The sequence below is a fragment of the Lampetra fluviatilis genome, unplaced genomic scaffold, assembly GCF_964198595.1.
Source record: "Lampetra fluviatilis unplaced genomic scaffold, kcLamFluv1.1 SCAFFOLD_488, whole genome shotgun sequence".
Lineage (NCBI taxonomy): Eukaryota > Metazoa > Chordata > Hyperoartia > Petromyzontiformes > Petromyzontidae > Lampetra > Lampetra fluviatilis.
In genome coordinates this window covers 22,335-43,328 of record NW_027621190.1, presented here as the reverse complement: position 1 = coordinate 43,328, position 20,994 = coordinate 22,335, and the positions used below count along the sequence as shown (strand labels likewise).

Here is a 20,994-nt window from a genome sequence, read left to right as displayed (position 1 = left end):
CCATCATAGCCACCACCACCACCACCACAACCATCATAGCCACCACCACCACCACCACAACCATCATAGCCACCACCACCACCACCACAACCATTATAGCCACCACCACCACCACCACAACCATCATAGCCACCACCACCACCACCACAACCATTATAGCCACCACCACCACCACCACAACCATCATAGCCACCACCACCACCACCACAACCATCATAGCCACCACCACCACCACCACCACAACCATCATAGCCACCACCACCACCACCACAACCATCATAGCCACCACCACCACCACCACAACCATCATAGCCACCACCACCACCACCACAACCATCATAGCCACCACCACCACCACCACAACCATTATAGCCACCACCACCACCACCACAACCATCATAGCCACCACCACCACCACCACAACCATCATAGCCACCACCACCACCACCACAACCATTATAGCCACCACCACCACCACCACAACCATCATAGCCACCACCACCACCACCACAACCATCATAGCCACCACCACCACCACCACAACCATCATAGCCACCACCACCACCACCACAACCATCATAGCCACCACCACCACCACCACAACCATTATAGCCACCACCACCACCACCACAACCATCATAGCCACCACCAACCACCACCACCACAACCATCATAGTCACCACCAACCACCACCACCACAACCATCATAGTCACCACCAACCACCACCACAACCATCATAGCCACCACCAACCACCACCACCACAACCATCATAGCCACCACCACCACCACCACAACCATCATAGCCACCACCACCACCACCACAACCATTATAGCCACCACCACCACCACCACAACCATCATAGCCACCACCACCACCACCACAACCATCATAGCCACCACCACCACCACCACAACCATTATAGCCACCACCACCACCACCACAACCATCATAGCCACCACCACCACCACCACAACCATCATAGCCACCACCACCACCACCACAACCATCATAGCCACCACCACCACCACCACAACCATCATAGCCACCACCACCACCACCACAACCATTATAGCCACCACCACCACCACCACAACCATCATAGCCACCACCAACCACCACCACCACAACCATCATAGTCACCACCAACCACCACCACCACAACCATCATAGTCACCACCAACCACCACCACAACCATCATAGCCACCACCAACCACCACCACCACAACCATCATAGCCACCACCACCACCACCACAACCATCATAGCCACCACCAACCACCACCACCACAACCATCATAGTCACCACCAACCACCACCACAACCATCATAGCCACCACCAACCACCACCACCACAACCATCATAGCCACCACCACCACCACCACAACCATCATAGCCACCACCACCACCACCACAACCATCATAGCCACCACCACCACCACCACAACCATTATAGCCACCACCACCACCACCACAACCATCATAGCCACCACCAACCACCACCACCACAACCATCATAGTCACCACCAACCACCACCACCACAACCATCATAGTCACCACCAACCACCACCACAACCATCATAGCCACCACCAACCACCACCACCACAACCATCATAGCCACCACCACCACCACCACAACCATCATAGCCACCACCAACCACCACCACCACAACCATCATAGTCACCACCAACCACCACCACAACCATCATAGCCACCACCAACCACCACCACCACAACCATCATAGCCACCACCACCACCACCACAACCATCATAGCCACCACCACCACCACCACAACCATCATAGCCACCACCACCACCACCACAACCATTATAGCCACCACCACCACCACCACAACCATCATAGCCACCACCAACCACCACCACCACAACCATCATAGTCACCACCAACCACCACCACCACAACCATCATAGTCACCACCAACCACCACCACAACCATCATAGCCACCACCAACCACCACCACCACAACCATCATAGCCACCACCACCACCACCACAACCATCATAGCCACCACCAACCACCACCACCACAACCATCATAGTCACCACCAACCACCACCACAACCATCATAGCCACCACCAACCACCACCACCACAACCATCATAGCCACCACCACCAACCACCACCACCACAACCATCATAGCCACCACCACCAACCACCTTCACCACCACCAACTGCCCGTGACCGTTAAAACGACACCACCATGACACCCCGTGACCTCTGTGTGACCCAATGACCCCGTGACCTGGCCCCATTGACCCCCGTGACCTGGCCCCCTTGACCCCGTGACCTGGCCCCCTTGACCCCCGTGACCTGACCCATTTGACCCCGTGACCTGGCCCCCATTGACCCCGTGACCTCGCCCCCCTTGACCCCGTGACCTCCGCGTGACCCCGGCAGAACAAGGCTTGCAGAGAGCAGTGGCTCATGGGAAATCCGGCGCAGTCGACTCCAGCGCAGAACGTGGAGGTCACGGCGCTGAGACAGCGGATCGCACGGTGGGACACGCGGAGACACGCGGAGACACGCAGAGAGACACGGAGACACACAGAGACACGCGGAGACACACAGAGAGACACGGAGACACGCGGAGACACACAGAGACACGCGGAGACACACAGAGAGACACGGAGACACGCGGAGACACGTGGAGACACACAGAGACACACAGAGACACGCGGAGACACGCGGAGACACGCAGAGACACACAGAGAGACACACGGAGACACACAGAGACACACAGAGAGACACACGGAGACACACAGAGACACACAGAGACACGCGGAGACACGCAGAGACACACAGAGACACACAGAGACACACGGAGACACGCAGAGACACACAGAGAGACACACGGAGACACACAGAGAGACACACGGAGACACACAGAGACACACAGAGACACGCAGAGACACACGGAGACACGCGGAGACACGCAGAGACACACAGAGACACACAGAGACACGCGGAGACACGCAGAGACACACAGAGACACACAGAGACACACGGAGACACGCGGAGACACGCAGAGACACACAGAGACACGCGGAGACACACAGAGAGACACGGAGACACGGGGAGACACACAGAGACACGCGGAGACACACAGAGAGACACGGAGACACGCGGAGACACGCGGAGACACACAGAGACACACAGAGACACGCGGAGACACGCGGAGACACGCAGAGACACGCAGAGACACACAGAGAGACACACGGAGACACACGGAGACACGTGGAGACACGTGGAGAGACACAGAGACACGCGGAGACACGTGGAGACACACAGAGACACACAGAGACACGCGGAGACACGCGGAGACACACAGAGACACACGGAGACACGTGGAGACACACAGAGACACACAGAGACACGCGGAGACACGCGGAGACACACAGAGACACGCGGAGACACACAGAGACACGCGGAGACACACGGAGACACACAGAGACACACGGAGACACACAGAGAGACACGGAGACACGCAGAGACACGCGGAGAGACACAGAGACACACGGAGACACGCGGAGACACGTGGAGACACGCGGAGACACACGGAGAGACACAGAGACACGCGGAGACACGCGGAGACACACAGAGACACACAGAGACACACAGAGACACGCGGAGAGACACGGAGACACGTGGAGACACGTGGAGACACGCGGAGACACGTGGAGACACACAGAGAGACACGGAGACACGCGGAGACACACAGAGACACGCGGAGACACGTGGAGACACGCGGAGACACGCGGAGAGACACGGAGAGACACACGGAGACACGCGGAGAGACACAGAGACACGCGGAGACACACGGAGACACGTGGAGACACGTGGAGACACGCGGAGACACACGGAGACACGTGGAGACACGTGGAGACACGCGGAGACACGCGGAGACACGTGGAGACACGTGGAGACACGCGGAGACACGTGGAGACACACAGAGAGACACGGAGACACGCGGAGACACACAGAGACACGCGGAGACACGCGGAGACACACAGAGACACGCGGAGACACACAGAGAGACACGGAGACACGCGGAGACACACAGAGACACGCGGAGACACACAGAGAGACACGGAGACACGCGGAGACACGTGGAGACACACAGAGACACACAGAGACACGCGGAGACACGCGGAGACACGCAGAGACACACAGAGAGACACACGGAGACACACAGAGACACACAGAGAGACACACGGAGACACACAGAGACACACAGAGACACGCGGAGACACGCAGAGACACACAGAGACACACAGAGACACACGGAGACACGCAGAGACACACAGAGAGACACACGGAGACACACAGAGACACACAGAGAGACACACGGAGACACACAGAGACACACAGAGACACGCAGAGACACACGGAGACACGCGGAGACACGCAGAGACACACAGAGACACACAGAGACACGCGGAGACACGCAGAGACACACAGAGACACACAGAGACACACGGAGACACGCGGAGACACGCAGAGACACACAGAGACACGCGGAGACACACAGAGAGACACGGAGACACGGGGAGACACACAGAGACACGCGGAGACACACAGAGAGACACGGAGACACGCGGAGACACGCGGAGACACACAGAGACACACAGAGACACGCGGAGACACGCGGAGACACGCAGAGACACGCAGAGACACACAGAGAGACACACGGAGACACACGGAGACACGTGGAGACACGTGGAGAGACACAGAGACACGCGGAGACACGTGGAGACACACAGAGACACACAGAGACACGCGGAGACACGCGGAGACACACAGAGACACACGGAGACACGTGGAGACACACAGAGACACACAGAGACACGCGGAGACACGCGGAGACACACAGAGACACGCGGAGACACACAGAGACACGCGGAGACACACGGAGACACACAGAGACACACGGAGACACACAGAGAGACACGGAGACACGCAGAGACACGCAGAGACACACAGAGACACACAGAGACACACGGAGACACACGGAGACACACGGAGAGACACGGAGACACGCAGAGACACACAGAGACACACAGAGACACACGGAGACACACGGAGACACACAGAGAGACACGGAGACACGCAGAGACACACAGAGACACGCAGAGACACACAGAGACACACAGAGACACACGGAGACACGCGGAGACACACGGAGACACACGGAGACACGCAGAGACACACGGAGACACACAGAGACACACGGAGACACGCGGAGACACACGGAGACACACAGAGACACACGGAGACACACAGAGACACGCGGAGACACACGGAGACACGCGGAGACACACAGAGACACACGGAGACACGCGGAGACACACAGAGACACGCGGAGACATGCGGAGACACGCGGAGACACACAGAGACACACAGAGACACACAGAGACACGCGGAGACACACAGAGACACGCAGAGACACACAGAGACACGCGGAGACACACAGAGACACACGGAGACACGCGGAGACACACAGAGACACGCGGAGACACGCGGAGACACGCAGAGAGACACGGAGACACACGGAGACACGCGGAGACACACGGAGACACACGGAGACACGCGGAGACACGCGGAGACACGCAGAGAGACACGGAGACACACAGAGACACGCGGAGACACACGGAGACACACGGAGACACACAGAGACACGCGGAGACACACAGAGACACGCAGAGAGACACGGAGACACACAGAGACACGCGGAGACACACAGAGACACGCAGAGAGACACGGAGACACACAGAGACACGCGGAGACACGCGGAGACACACGGAGACACGCGGAGACACGCAGAGACACGCGGAGACACGCAGAGACACACAGAGACACGCGGAGACACGCAGAGACACACAGAGACACACAGAGACACACGGAGACACGCAGAGACACACAGAGAGACACACGGAGACACACAGAGAGACACACGGAGACACACAGAGACACACAGAGACACGCAGAGACACACGGAGACACGCGGAGACACGCAGAGACACATAGAGACACACAGAGACACGCGGAGACACGCAGAGACACACAGAGACACACAGAGACACACGGAGACACGCGGAGACACGCAGAGACACACAGAGACACGCGGAGACACACAGAGAGACACGGAGACACGGGGAGACACACAGAGACACGCGGAGACACACAGAGAGACACGGAGACACGCGGAGACACGCGGAGACACACAGAGACACACAGAGACACGCGGAGACACGCGGAGACACGCAGAGACACGCAGAGACACACAGAGAGACACACGGAGACACACGGAGACACGTGGAGACACGTGGAGAGACACAGAGACACGCGGAGACACGTGGAGACACACAGAGACACACAGAGACACGCGGAGACACGCGGAGACACACAGAGACACACGGAGACACGTGGAGACACACAGAGACACACAGAGACACGCGGAGACACGCGGAGACACACAGAGACACGCGGAGACACACAGAGACACGCGGAGACACACGGAGACACACAGAGACACACGGAGACACACAGAGAGACACGGAGACACGCAGAGACACGCGGAGAGACACAGAGACACACGGAGACACGCGGAGACACGTGGAGACACGCGGAGACACACGGAGAGACACAGAGACACGCGGAGACACGCGGAGACACACAGAGACACACAGAGACACACAGAGACACGCGGAGAGACACGGAGACACGTGGAGACACGTGGAGACACGCGGAGACACGTGGAGACACACAGAGAGACACGGAGACACGCGGAGACACACAGAGACACGCGGAGACACGTGGAGACACGCGGAGACACGCGGAGAGACACGGAGAGACACACGGAGACACGCGGAGAGACACAGAGACACGCGGAGACACACGGAGACACGTGGAGACACGTGGAGACACGCGGAGACACACGGAGACACGTGGAGACACGTGGAGACACGCGGAGACACGCGGAGACACGTGGAGACACGTGGAGACACGCGGAGACACGTGGAGACACACAGAGAGACACGGAGACACGCGGAGACACACAGAGACACGCGGAGACACGCGGAGACACACAGAGACACGCGGAGACACACAGAGAGACACGGAGACACGCGGAGACACACAGAGACACGCGGAGACACACAGAGAGACACGGAGACACGCGGAGACACGTGGAGACACACAGAGACACACAGAGACACGCGGAGACACGCGGAGACACGCAGAGACACACAGAGAGACACACGGAGACACACAGAGACACACAGAGAGACACACGGAGACACACAGAGACACACAGAGACACGCGGAGACACGCAGAGACACACAGAGACACACAGAGACACACGGAGACACGCAGAGACACACAGAGAGACACACGGAGACACACAGAGACACACAGAGAGACACACGGAGACACACAGAGACACACAGAGACACGCAGAGACACACGGAGACACGCGGAGACACGCAGAGACACACAGAGACACACAGAGACACGCGGAGACACGCAGAGACACACAGAGACACACAGAGACACACGGAGACACGCGGAGACACGCAGAGACACACAGAGACACGCGGAGACACACAGAGAGACACGGAGACACGGGGAGACACACAGAGACACGCGGAGACACACAGAGAGACACGGAGACACGCGGAGACACGCGGAGACACACAGAGACACACAGAGACACGCGGAGACACGCGGAGACACGCAGAGACACGCAGAGACACACAGAGAGACACACGGAGACACACGGAGACACGTGGAGACACGTGGAGAGACACAGAGACACGCGGAGACACGTGGAGACACACAGAGACACACAGAGACACGCGGAGACACGCGGAGACACACAGAGACACACGGAGACACGTGGAGACACACAGAGACACACAGAGACACGCGGAGACACGCGGAGACACACAGAGACACGCGGAGACACACAGAGACACGCGGAGACACACGGAGACACACAGAGACACACGGAGACACACAGAGAGACACGGAGACACGCAGAGACACGCAGAGACACACAGAGACACACAGAGACACACGGAGACACACGGAGACACACGGAGAGACACGGAGACACGCAGAGACACACAGAGACACACAGAGACACACGGAGACACACGGAGACACACAGAGAGACACGGAGACACGCAGAGACACACAGAGACACGCAGAGACACACAGAGACACACAGAGACACACGGAGACACGCGGAGACACACGGAGACACACGGAGACACGCAGAGACACACGGAGACACACAGAGACACACGGAGACACGCGGAGACACACGGAGACACACAGAGACACACGGAGACACACAGAGACACGCGGAGACACACGGAGACACGCGGAGACACACAGAGACACACGGAGACACGCGGAGACACACAGAGACACGCGGAGACATGCGGAGACACGCGGAGACACACAGAGACACACAGAGACACACAGAGACACGCGGAGACACACAGAGACACGCAGAGACACACAGAGACACGCGGAGACACACAGAGACACACGGAGACACGCGGAGACACACAGAGACACGCGGAGACACGCGGAGACACGCAGAGAGACACGGAGACACACGGAGACACGCGGAGACACACGGAGACACACGGAGACACGCGGAGACACGCGGAGACACGCAGAGAGACACGGAGACACACAGAGACACGCGGAGACACACGGAGACACACGGAGACACACAGAGACACGCGGAGACACACAGAGACACGCAGAGAGACACGGAGACACACAGAGACACGCGGAGACACACAGAGACACGCAGAGAGACACGGAGACACACAGAGACACGCGGAGACACGCGGAGACACACGGAGACACGCGGAGACACGCAGAGAGACACGGAGACACACAGAGACACGCGGAGACACACGGAGACACACAGAGACACACGGAGACACACAGAGACACGCGGAGACACACGGAGACACGCGGAGACACACAGAGACACACGGAGACACGCGGAGACACACAGAGACACGCGGAGACATGCGGAGACACGCGGAGACACACAGAGACACACAGAGACACACAGAGACACGCGGAGACACACAGAGACACGCAGAGACACACAGAGACACGCGGAGACACACAGAGACACACGGAGACACGCGGAGACACACAGAGACACGCGGAGACACGCGGAGACACGCAGAGAGACACGGAGACACACGGAGACACGCGGAGACACACGGAGACACACGGAGACACGCGGAGACACGCGGAGACACGCAGAGAGACACGGAGACACACAGAGACACGCGGAGACACACGGAGACACACGGAGACACACAGAGACACGCGGAGACACACAGAGACACGCAGAGAGACACGGAGACACACAGAGACACGCGGAGACACACAGAGACACGCAGAGAGACACGGAGACACACAGAGACACGCGGAGACACGCGGAGACACACGGAGACACGCGGAGACACGCAGAGAGACACGGAGACACACAGAGACACGCGGAGACACACAGAGAGACACGGAGACACGCGGAGACACACGGAGACACGCAGAGACACGCAGAGAGACACGGAGACACACAGAGACACGCGGAGACACACGGAGACACACAGAGACACGCAGAGAGACACGGAGACACACAGAGACACGCGGAGACACACGGAGACACACAGAGACACGCGGAGACACGCAGAGAGACACGGAGACACGCGGAGACACACGGAGACACGCGGAGACACACGGAGACACGCGGAGACACACGGAGACACACGGAGACACGCAGAGAGACACGGAGACACACGGAGACACACAGAGACACACGGAGACACACAGAGACACGCGGAGACACACGGAGACACGCGGAGACACACAGAGACACACGGAGACACGCGGAGACACACAGAGACACGCGGAGACATGCGGAGACACGCGGAGACACACAGAGACACACAGAGACACACAGAGACACGCGGAGACACACAGAGACACGCAGAGACACACAGAGACACGCGGAGACATACAGAGACACACGGAGACACGCGGAGACACACAGAGACACGCGGAGACACGCGGAGACACGCAGAGAGACACGGAGACACACGGAGACACGCGGAGACACACGGAGACACACGGAGACACGCGGAGACACGCGGAGACACGCAGAGAGACACGGAGACACACAGAGACACGCGGAGACACACGGAGACACACGGAGACACACAGAGACACGCGGAGACACACAGAGACACGCAGAGAGACACGGAGACACACAGAGACACGCGGAGACACACAGAGACACGCAGAGAGACACGGAGACACACAGAGACACGCGGAGACACGCGGAGACACACGGAGACACGCGGAGACACGCAGAGAGACACGGAGACACACAGAGACACGCGGAGACACACAGAGAGACACGGAGACACGCGGAGACACACGGAGACACGCAGAGACACGCAGAGAGACACGGAGACACACAGAGACACGCGGAGACACACGGAGACACACAGAGACACGCGGAGACACGCAGAGAGACACGGAGACACGCGGAGACACACGGAGACACGCGGAGACACACGGAGACACACGGAGACACGCGGAGACACACGGAGACACACGGAGACACGCAGAGAGACACGGAGACACGCAGAGACACGCGGAGACACACAGAAAGACACGGAGACACACGGAGACACGCGGAGACACGCAGAGAGACACGGAGACACACGGAGACACGCGGAGACACACGGAGACACACGGAGACACACGGAGACACGCAGAGAGACACGGAGACACACGGAGACACGCGGAGACACACGGAGACACACGGAGACACGCAGAGAGACACGGAGACACGCAGAGACACGCGGAGACACACACAGAGACACGCGGAGACACACAGAGACACGCGGAGACACGCGGAGACACACGGAAACACGCGGAGACACACACAGAGACACGCGGAGACACACAGAGACACACAGAGACACACGGAGAGACACACAGAGACACGCGGAGACACGCGGAGACACACAGAGAGACAGAGACACACAGGTGGACACGGAGACACACGGAGACACGCGGAGACACGCGGAGACACACAGAGAGACAGAGACACACAGGTGGACACGGAGACACACGGAGACACGCGGAGACACGCGGAGACACGTGGGAACAAGGGGACAGGGACATGACGTCACGCACCTGGGGGGGGGGGGCGGTCAGACATTTGTGACGATGTGTGACGAGGGGGGGAGGGGGTTTGAGAAATGTGACGTCACATCAAAATGCGCAACTTTAAATAAATATAGGCGACACGTTCTGCTTGATTAACTAATAATTAAATAGACTTCGTTTAAAGCGATTTGAAACATGGTTTATTTTTGGGGGGGGAGGGGGGCAGAGCTTTGTGACGTCATATATGAGGGGGGGGAGGGGTCTGACTCTTTGTGACGTCATGTGACCACGAAGGGGGGGGGGGTCAAAAGTGGTCAAAATTCGCGTGACGTCATTTATGGGCGGCCCCTTAAGCGATTTGAAGCATATTTTATTTTCAAAATGGAAACATGGTTTTGGGGGGGCGGGGGGAGGGGGAGAGCTTTGTGACGTCATATATGAGGGGGGGAAGGGTCCGACTCTTTGTGACGTCATGTGACGACGAAGGGGGGGGGGTCAAAAGTGGTCAAAATTCGCGTGACGTCATTTATGGGCGGCCCCTAAAGCGATTTGAAGCACGTTTCATTTTCAAAATGGAAACATGGTTTTGGGGGCGGGGCGGGGGGGGGGGGTGGGAGAGCTTCGTGACGTCATATATGAGGGAAGGGGAGGTCAAAAATCGTCCAAAATCGCGTGACGTCATTTATGGACGACCCTTTAACGCCCCCCACAGGATGGAGCGAGAGCTGCGCTCCCTGGAGCAGCTGGAGGCGACGCTGGGCGAGAGGGAGCGGCGGCTCGCTGGTCAACTCCACGCGGTCGAAGAGACGGTGGAGACCGCACGGCAGGTCCGGTGACCTTTGACCCGGCGACCTTTGACCCCGGCGACCTTGACCCTGACCTTGACGCTGATGAACCCACCAACCCGCTCACCCACTCACTTATTCATCAACCACCCGGGTGGCTTGACCACCAACTCACCCACTCACTCACTCACTCATTCGCTCACCAACTCACTCACCAACTCACACACCAACTCACCAACTCACTCACCCACCCACTCACTCACCAACTCACACACCCACCTACTCACTCACACACCCACCCACTCACTCACCAACTCACTCACCCACCCACTCACTCACCAACTCACACACCCACCTACTCACTCACCAACTCACACACCCACCCACTCACTCACACACCCACCCACTCACTCACCAACTCACTCACCCACCCACTCACTCACCAACTCACACACCCACCTACTCACTCACCAACTCACACACCCACCCACTCACTCACACACCCACCCACTCACTCACCAAGTCACACACTCACCCACCAACTCACCAACTCACACACCCACCCACTCACTCACCAATTCACCAACTCACCAACTCACACACCCACCCACTCACTCACCAACTCACACACCCACCCACTCACTCACACACCCACACACTCACTCACCAACTCACTCACCCACCCACTCACTCACCAAATCACACACTCACCCACCAACTCACCAACTCACACACCCACCCACTCACTCACCAACTCACACACACACCCACTCACTCACCAATTCACCAACTCACCAACTCACACACCCACTCACTCACTCACCAACTCACACACCGACCCACTCACTCACCAACTCACTCACCAACTCACTCACTCACCAACTCACACACCCACCCACTCACTCCCCAACTCACTCACCAACTCACTCACTCACCAACTCACACACCCACCCACTCACTCACCAACTCACTCACCAACTCACTCACTCACCAACTCACACACCCACCCACTCACTCACACACCCACACACTCACTCACCAACTCACTCACCCACCCACTCACTCACCAAATCACACACTCACCCACCAACTCACCAACTCACACACCCACCCACTCACTCACCAATTCACCAACTCACCAACTCACACACCCACTCACTCACTCACCAACTCACACACCGACCCACTCACTCACCAACTCACTCACCGACCCACTCACTCACCAACTCACTCACCAACTCACTCACTCACCAACTCACACACTCACCCACCAACTCACCAACTCACACACCCACTCACTCACTCACCAATTCACCAACTCACCAACTCACACACCCACTCACTCACTCACCAACTCACACACCCACCCACTCACTCACCAACTCACTCACCAACTCACTCACTCACCAACTCATTCACCAACTCACTCACTCACCAACTCACACACCGACCCACTCACTCACCAACTCACACACCCACTCACTCACTCACCAACTCACTCACCAACTCACTCACTCACCAACTCACACACCCACCCACTCACTCACCAACTCACTCACCAACTCACTCACTCACCAACTCACACACCGACCCACTCACTCACCAACTCACTCACCAACTCACTCACTCACCAACTCACACACCCACCCACTCACTCCCCAACTCACTCACCAACTCACTCACTCACCAACTCACACACCCACCCACTCACTCACCAACTCACTCACCAACTCACTCACTCACCAACTCACACACCCACCCACTCACTCCCCAACTCACTCACCAACTCACTCACTCACCAACTCACACACCCACCCACTCACTCACCAACTCACTCACCAACTCACTCACTCACCAACTCACACACCCACCCACTCACTCACCAACTCACTCACCAACTCACAGACTCACTCGCCAACTCACACACCCACTCACTCACTCACCCACCCACCCACTCACTCACCCACCCGCCCACCCACTCACTCACCAACTCACCCACCCACTCACCTACTCACCCACTCACACACCCACCCACTCACTCACCAACTCACACACCCACCCACTAACTCACCCACCAACTTACTCACCCACCCACCAACTCACACACCCACTCACTCACTCACCAACTCACACACCCACCCACTCACTCACCAACTCACACACCCACCAACTCACTCACCCACCCACCAACTCACACACCCACTCACTCACTCACCAACTCACACACCCACCCACTCACCAACTCACACACCCACCACTCACCCACCAACTCATACACTCACTCACCAACTCACTCACCCACTCACTCACTCACCAACTCACACACCCACCCACTCACTCACACACCCACCCACCCACTCACTCACCCACCAACTCACTCACCCACCCACCAACTCACACACCCACCCACTCACTCACCCACCAACTCACTCACCCACCCACCAACTCACACACCCACTCACTCACTCACCCACCAACTCACTCACCCACCCACCAACTCACACACCCACCCACTCACTCACCCACCAACTCACTCACTCACCCACCAACTCACTCACCCACTCACTCACTCACCAACTCACACACCCACCCACTCACTCACACACCCACCCACCCACTCACTCACCCACCAACTCACTCACCCACCCACCAACTCACACACCCACTCACTCACTCATCAACTCACTCACTCACTCACCCACTCACTCACTCACCCACTCACACACCCACTCACTCACTCACCCACCCACTCACTCACCCACTCACTCACCCACCCACTCACTCACTCACCAACTCACACACCCACCCACTCACACACCCACCCACTCACTCACCCACTCACTCACTCACTCACCCACTCACACACCCACCCACTCACTCACCCACTCACTCACTCACCCACCCACTCACCCACTCACACACCCACTCACTCACTCACCCACTCACTCACTCACCCACTCACACACCCACCCACTCACACACCCACCCACTCACTCACTCACCCACCCACTCACTCACCCACTCACTCACTCACTCACCCACCCACCCACCCACTCACTCACCCACTCACACACCCACTCACCCACCCACTCACTCACACACCCACTCACTCACCCACCCACTCACTCACCCACTCACTCACTCACTCACCCACTCACTCACCCACTCACTCACTCACCAACTCACTCACCAACTCACCCCCCCCCCCCTCTCTCTCTAACAGAAGCTGCAGGCCGAATCTGACGAGGGTGAGTCCTCGCGTTGCCGTGGTAACAGCGCACGGAGGCCTCTGATTGGCCCATATGTCGATAGATCTACATACGCATTAAATATTCATGATGTCGTCACAAAAAAGCGTGCATAAATTATGTTAATTATTTTCCTTTAAAAATATTGCAGTCGACAACGTGTTTGCCATGTTAATGCGTTCATGAGCGAATGGGTTAATGGGTAATTTGTTAACGGACTAATGGGTTGACAGGTTAATGGTTTTACATGTTAATATGTTAATGGGTTAATACGTTAATCGGTTAACAGGTTAAAAAGTTAATGGGTTAACTGGGGAATAGGGTGACAGGGCCATAGATTGATCGGTTAATGGGGTAACGGGTTAATTGGTTAACGGATTAATATATGAATGCTTTAATGAGGGGATGGGTTCACAGTTTTGTGGGCTAGCCGGTTAATGGGTTAATGGGTAACGCATTAACCCATTAATGGGTTAAATAGCTAATGGATTGATGGGTTAATGGGTTAACTGGTCAATATGTTAACAGGTTAACGGGTTAACAAGTTAATGTTTCTATGGTTAATCGGTTAATGTGTTCATGGGCTAATGGCGTGACAGATCAATGGGTTAATGGGTGAGTGTCTTGACGGGTTAATGTGTTAATGCGTTAATGGGTTAATGGGTTAACGGGTTAATGGGTTAACGTGTTAATGTGTTAATGGGTTAATGGATTAACGGGTTAATGGGTTAACGGGTTAATATGGTAATGGGTTAATGTGTTAATGGGTTAACGGGTTAATGGGTTAACGGGTTAATATGTTAATGTGTTAACGGTTTAATGGGTTAATGTGTTAATGTGTTAATGGGTTAACGGGTTAATGGGTTAACGGGTTAATATGTTAATGGGTTAACGGTTTAATGGGTTAACGGTTTAATGGATTAATGGGTTAACAGGTTAACAGGTTAATGGGTGAGTGTATTGACGGGTTAATGGGTTAACGGGTTTACTCGGTTAACGGGTTAACCGAGTGCCCCCCCCCCCCCAGGCCCCGTGGCTTTGATCTTCATGGAGATCCCGGACCTGAACCCCGCTGGGGGGGGGCCCCCCGCCCCCCACCGCCCCCAGCGCCCCCTCCCAACGCACTCACGCTGCCCGCTCGGACCCGGTGGGTGTCCGGCTGTCTGTTTGGCTGTCTGCCTGTCTGTCTGACTGTGTGACTGACTGTGTGACTGACTGTCTGACTGTGTGACTGTCTGTGTGTCTGACTGTGTGACTGACTGTGTGACTGACTGTGTGACTGACTGTCTAACTGTGTGACTGTCTGACTGTGTGACTGACTGCCTGTCTGTCTGTCTGAATATCTGACTGCCTGTTTGTCTGTCTGTCTGTCTGACTGTGTGACTGTCTGACTGTCTGACTGTCTGTCTGACTGTCTGACTGTGTGACTATCTATTTGTCTGTCTGAATGTCTGCCTGTCTGTCTGTCTGCCTGTCTGTCTATTTGCCTGTCTGCCTCGCTGTCTGTCTGTCTGTAGTGTATAGTGTAGTGTATAGTAGTGTAGTGTATAGTATAGTAGTATAGTAGTGTATAGTGTAGTGTATAGTGTAGTGTATAGTGTAGTGTATAGTATAGTAGTATAGTAGTGTGTAGTGTAGTGTATAGTGTAGTGTATAGTGTAGTGTATAGTGTAGTGTATAGTGTAGTGTATAATAGTGTAGTGTATAGTAGTGTAGTGTATAGTAGTATAGTAGTGTGTAGTGTATAGTAGTGTATAGTGTAGTCTATAGTGTAGTGTATAGTAGTGTAGTGTATAGTAGTGTATAGTGTAGTGTATTGTATAGTGTAGTCTATAGTGTATTGTATAGTGTGTAGTGTATAGTGTAGTGTATAGGGTAGTGTATAGTAGTGTAGTGTATAGTAGTGTAGTCTATAGTGTAGTCTATAGTGTAGTGTATAGTGTAGTGTATAGTGTAGTGTATAGTAGTGTAGTCTATAGTGCAGTCTATAGTGTAGTGTATAGTAGTGTAGTGTATAGTGTAGTGTATAGTAGTGTAGTGTATAGTGTAGTATACTAGCACAGCACTAACCCCCTCTCCCCCCCCCCCCCCCAGTCCCCGTGTCTCTCCTCCTCCGCGTGGAGCGTGACCCCCGCTCCGGTCTCACCCGCCTCCTGTCGGCCGAATCGGGGGGCTCCCCGGGGGTCGGGGCCCCCCACGGGGCCCCCCACAAAGTCTACGAGGACGAGGGACGCACCGTTCATGAGCTCCTGCCCCCAGGGGGGGCCCACGCCCCCCTCTCCCCCCACGAGTTCCAGATGCTGCTGCAGCAAGCTCAGGGGGCCCTGGGGGCACAGAGGGAGGACAGAGCCCTGGGGGCACTAAGAGACGATAGCGCCCTGGGGGCATTGAAGAGTGGGGACCTGGGGCTAGAGAAAGACGATGGGGCCCTGCGGGCACAGAGAGAAGAAAGGGCCCTGGGGGCACTAAGGGAAGAAAGGGCCCTGGGGGCACTAAGAGACGATAGAGCATTGGGGGCATTGAAGAGTGGGGACCTGGGGCTACAGAGAGGGGATAGCGCCCTGGGGGCACAGAGGGAGGACAGAGCCCTGGGGGCACTGAGAGACGATAGAGCCCTGGGGGCACTAAGAGAAGAAAGAGCCCTGGGGGCATTAAAGAGTGGGGACCTGGGGCCATTGAGTGGGGACCTCGGGCCATTGAGTGGAAACCTGGGGCTAGAGAGAGGGGATAGGGCCCTGGGGGCACAAATAGACGATAGAGCCCTGAGGGCACTAAGGGAAGAAAGAGCCCTGAGGGCATTGAGAGACGATAGCGCCCTGGGGGCACTGAGAGGGGATGGAGCCCTGGGGGCACAGAGAGGGGATAGCGCCCTGGGGGCACTAAGAGACGATAGGGTCTTGGGGGCACAGAGAGGGGATAGGGCCCTGGGGGCACAGAGAGGGGATAATGCCCTGGGGGCACTAAGAGACGATAGGGTCTTGGGGCCACAGAGAGGGGATGGAGCCCTGGGGGCACAGAGAAGGGATAGCGCCCTGGGGGCACTAAGAGACGATAGGGTATTGGGGGCACAGAGAGGGGATAGCGCCCTGGGGGCACAGAGAGGGGATGGAGCCCTGGGGGCACAGAGAGGGGATAATGCCCTGGGGGCACTAAGAGACGATAGGGTCTTGGGGGCACAGAGAGGGGATAGCGCCCTGGGGGCACAGAGAGGGGATGGAGCCCTGGGGGCACTAAGAGACGATAGGGTCTTGGGGGCACAGAGAGGGGAAAGGGCCCTGGGGGCACTAAGAGACGATAGGGCCCTGGGGGCACTAAGAGACGATAGGGCCCTGGGGGCACAGAGAGAAGAAAGGGCCATAGGGGCACAGAGAGAAGAAAGCGCCCTGAGGGCACTAATTGACAATAGGTCCCTGGCGGCACAGAGGGAGGACAGAGCCCTGGGGGCATTGAGAGACGATAGCGCCCTGGGGGCACAGAGAGGGGATAGCGCCCTGAGGGCAATCAGGGGGGTAGGGGCCCTCAGAGGGGGTGGGGAGCTGGGGGTTGATGAAACCTCGGGGAGCTATTTGAGGGATGAGGCCCTTGGGGCATCGAGGGAGGATGAGGCCCTTCGATGGGACAGGGCCCTGGGGGCACGGCCAGGCGATGGAGCCCTGGAGGCACGGCGAGGCGATGGAGCCCTGGGGGCACGGCCAGGTGACGGAGCCCTGGGGGCACGGCCAGGTGATGGAGCCCTGGGGGCACGGCCAGGCGATGGAGCCCTGGGGGCACGGCCAGGCGATGGAGCCCTGGGGGCACGGCCAGGCGATGGAGCCCTGGGGGCACGGCCAGGCGACGGAGCCCTGGGGGCACGGCGAGGCGACACCTCCCCTCCCGCAAACCCCCACAGCCTCAGCTCCGTCGGGGGTCATCACACCCCTGTGACCCTCGTGTTTCTGGGGTTCCAGCCGGGGGGGCCGAGAGACATCCCCTCGCCCCTCCGTGCAGAGAGGGTCATGGTGGGGGTGTCTACGGGGCAACACACGGACCCCCTAAATGGGTAACAAATTAATAAAAAAAACAAGTATAACCCGTAAAAACTAAGTTTTTCACTCTAAATCCTTTATATGCGTGGCGGCTAGAGTCCTCTCGTCCTCTGGCTTGAGATGGCTGCCACCTATGGGTCAGATGATTGCATGGCAGCATTGAGCAATTGGTAATTAAATATTTAATTTTTTTGTCCTAAAAGTGTAAAATTTAGGAAAAAATGTTTTCACGAAAATAAATTGTCACGCACAACGAGTCTGTGTGGAAAATGTCAGCTCGATTGGATCACGGGAAGTAGGTTAAAAAACGACCGAAAGATTTGCACGGTCCTAAGCAAGCAAGTGAACTTAATATAAAGGATTTAAAAACTCATTTTTTCACTATAAATCCTTTATATGCCTGGCATCGGTTTTATTTTATTATTCATTTCTGTTTTTCTTGAGTAAGAGTTTCAATTTTTATCACATTGGTATTTTAAATGAAATATGAAAAAAATTCCTAAAAAGTGGAAAATTTTGGAAAAACATTTTTCACGAAAATTAATTGTCACGCACAACGAGTCTGTGTGGAAAATGTCAGCTCGATTGGATCACGGGAAGTGGGTTAAAAAACGACCGAAAGATTTGCACGGTCCTAAGCAAGCAAGCAAGTGAACTTAATATAAAGGATTTAAAAACTAATTTCTGGGGCAGCTCAACAGGTGAGCTGGTAGCCCTGCCCTCCCCCAAATAAAACATGCTTCAAATCGCTTTAAACTATTGTCATTGTAGTGCGTATTTAATGTGGCGCTGTACTCTGATGTTGTAGGAGAAAACATTTATTAAAAAGTCTATTGAATTAAGTAGAACGTGTTGTCTATATTTATTTTAAAAGTTGCGCATTTTGATGTGACGTCACAAATCGTCACTAGGTGTGTGACGTCATTTATGGACGGCCCCTAATCGTGTTTAATACCTATGTATGCATTGTGTTTAATAGTAATGTAATTATAGTGGTATACTGGTAGGAACCACCTGGTTCCACCAGCCCACAGGGGATTATTGTGTCCGTCCGTCGTGCATCAAAAAATGGGAGGGGTGGGGCTGGGTGGAGAGGGGAGGGTGGGGAGGGGCTGGGTGGGGAGGGAGGGGCTGGGTGGGGAGGGGAGGGTGGGGAGGGGTTGGGTTGGGTGGGGAGCGGAGGGTGGAGAGGGGCTGGGTGGGGAGGGTGGGGCTGGTTGGAGAGGGCAGGGTGGGGAGGGGCTGGGTGGGAAGGGTGGGGAGGGGCTGGGTGGGAAGGGTGGGGAGGGGCAGGGTGGGGAGGGTGGGGCTGGGTGGGGAGGGTGGGGAGGGGCTGGGTGGAGAGGGTGGGGCTGGGTGGGGAGGGGCTGCTCACCCCGTGGTGCCCTTATGAAACTCAACGTTTCACCTACTCACGCCGGCTTGTGCCCGCCATCACAGTCGGGCATATTTGCGGAATACACCACGCCGCCGTTGACCCTGTAGGCCATTGACCGAGCAACCCGACGTTCCTACCAGCTCCCTCCGCAGGAAAGTGTTTAATAGTAATGTAATTACAGTGTTCTACTGGTAGGAACGAAGTGAACCAGCCTACAATAGATTATATCGTCCGTCCGTCCGATGTCCGATTAGGTGTAGCAAGATCGCCCCCTACTGCAAACACTTGGCAGGACCCTACAAAAAACCTGTAGA

At 56.4% G+C, this 20,994-nt stretch overlaps 1 protein-coding gene across 1 annotated transcript in view; it reads left to right on the top strand.

Annotated features, from left to right (window-relative positions):
- LOC144954915 (uncharacterized) overlaps window positions 1–19,201 on the top strand; it is a gene marked incomplete at its 5' end in the record, with an annotated part of 47,114 nt that extends 27,913 nt beyond the window's left edge. The window contains 6 exons of the mRNA XM_078885290.1: window positions 2,427–2,524; window positions 11,957–12,071; window positions 15,253–15,277; window positions 16,305–16,424; window positions 17,372–18,234; window positions 18,920–19,201. Of these exons, the coding sequence (XP_078741416.1) occupies window positions 2,427–2,524; window positions 11,957–12,071; window positions 15,253–15,277; window positions 16,305–16,424; window positions 17,372–18,234; window positions 18,920–19,201 (1,503 nt within the window). The remainder of the gene's footprint in view (window positions 1–2,426; window positions 2,525–11,956; window positions 12,072–15,252; window positions 15,278–16,304; window positions 16,425–17,371; window positions 18,235–18,919) is intronic.
- Window positions 19,202–20,994: the final 1,793 nt, after the last annotated feature.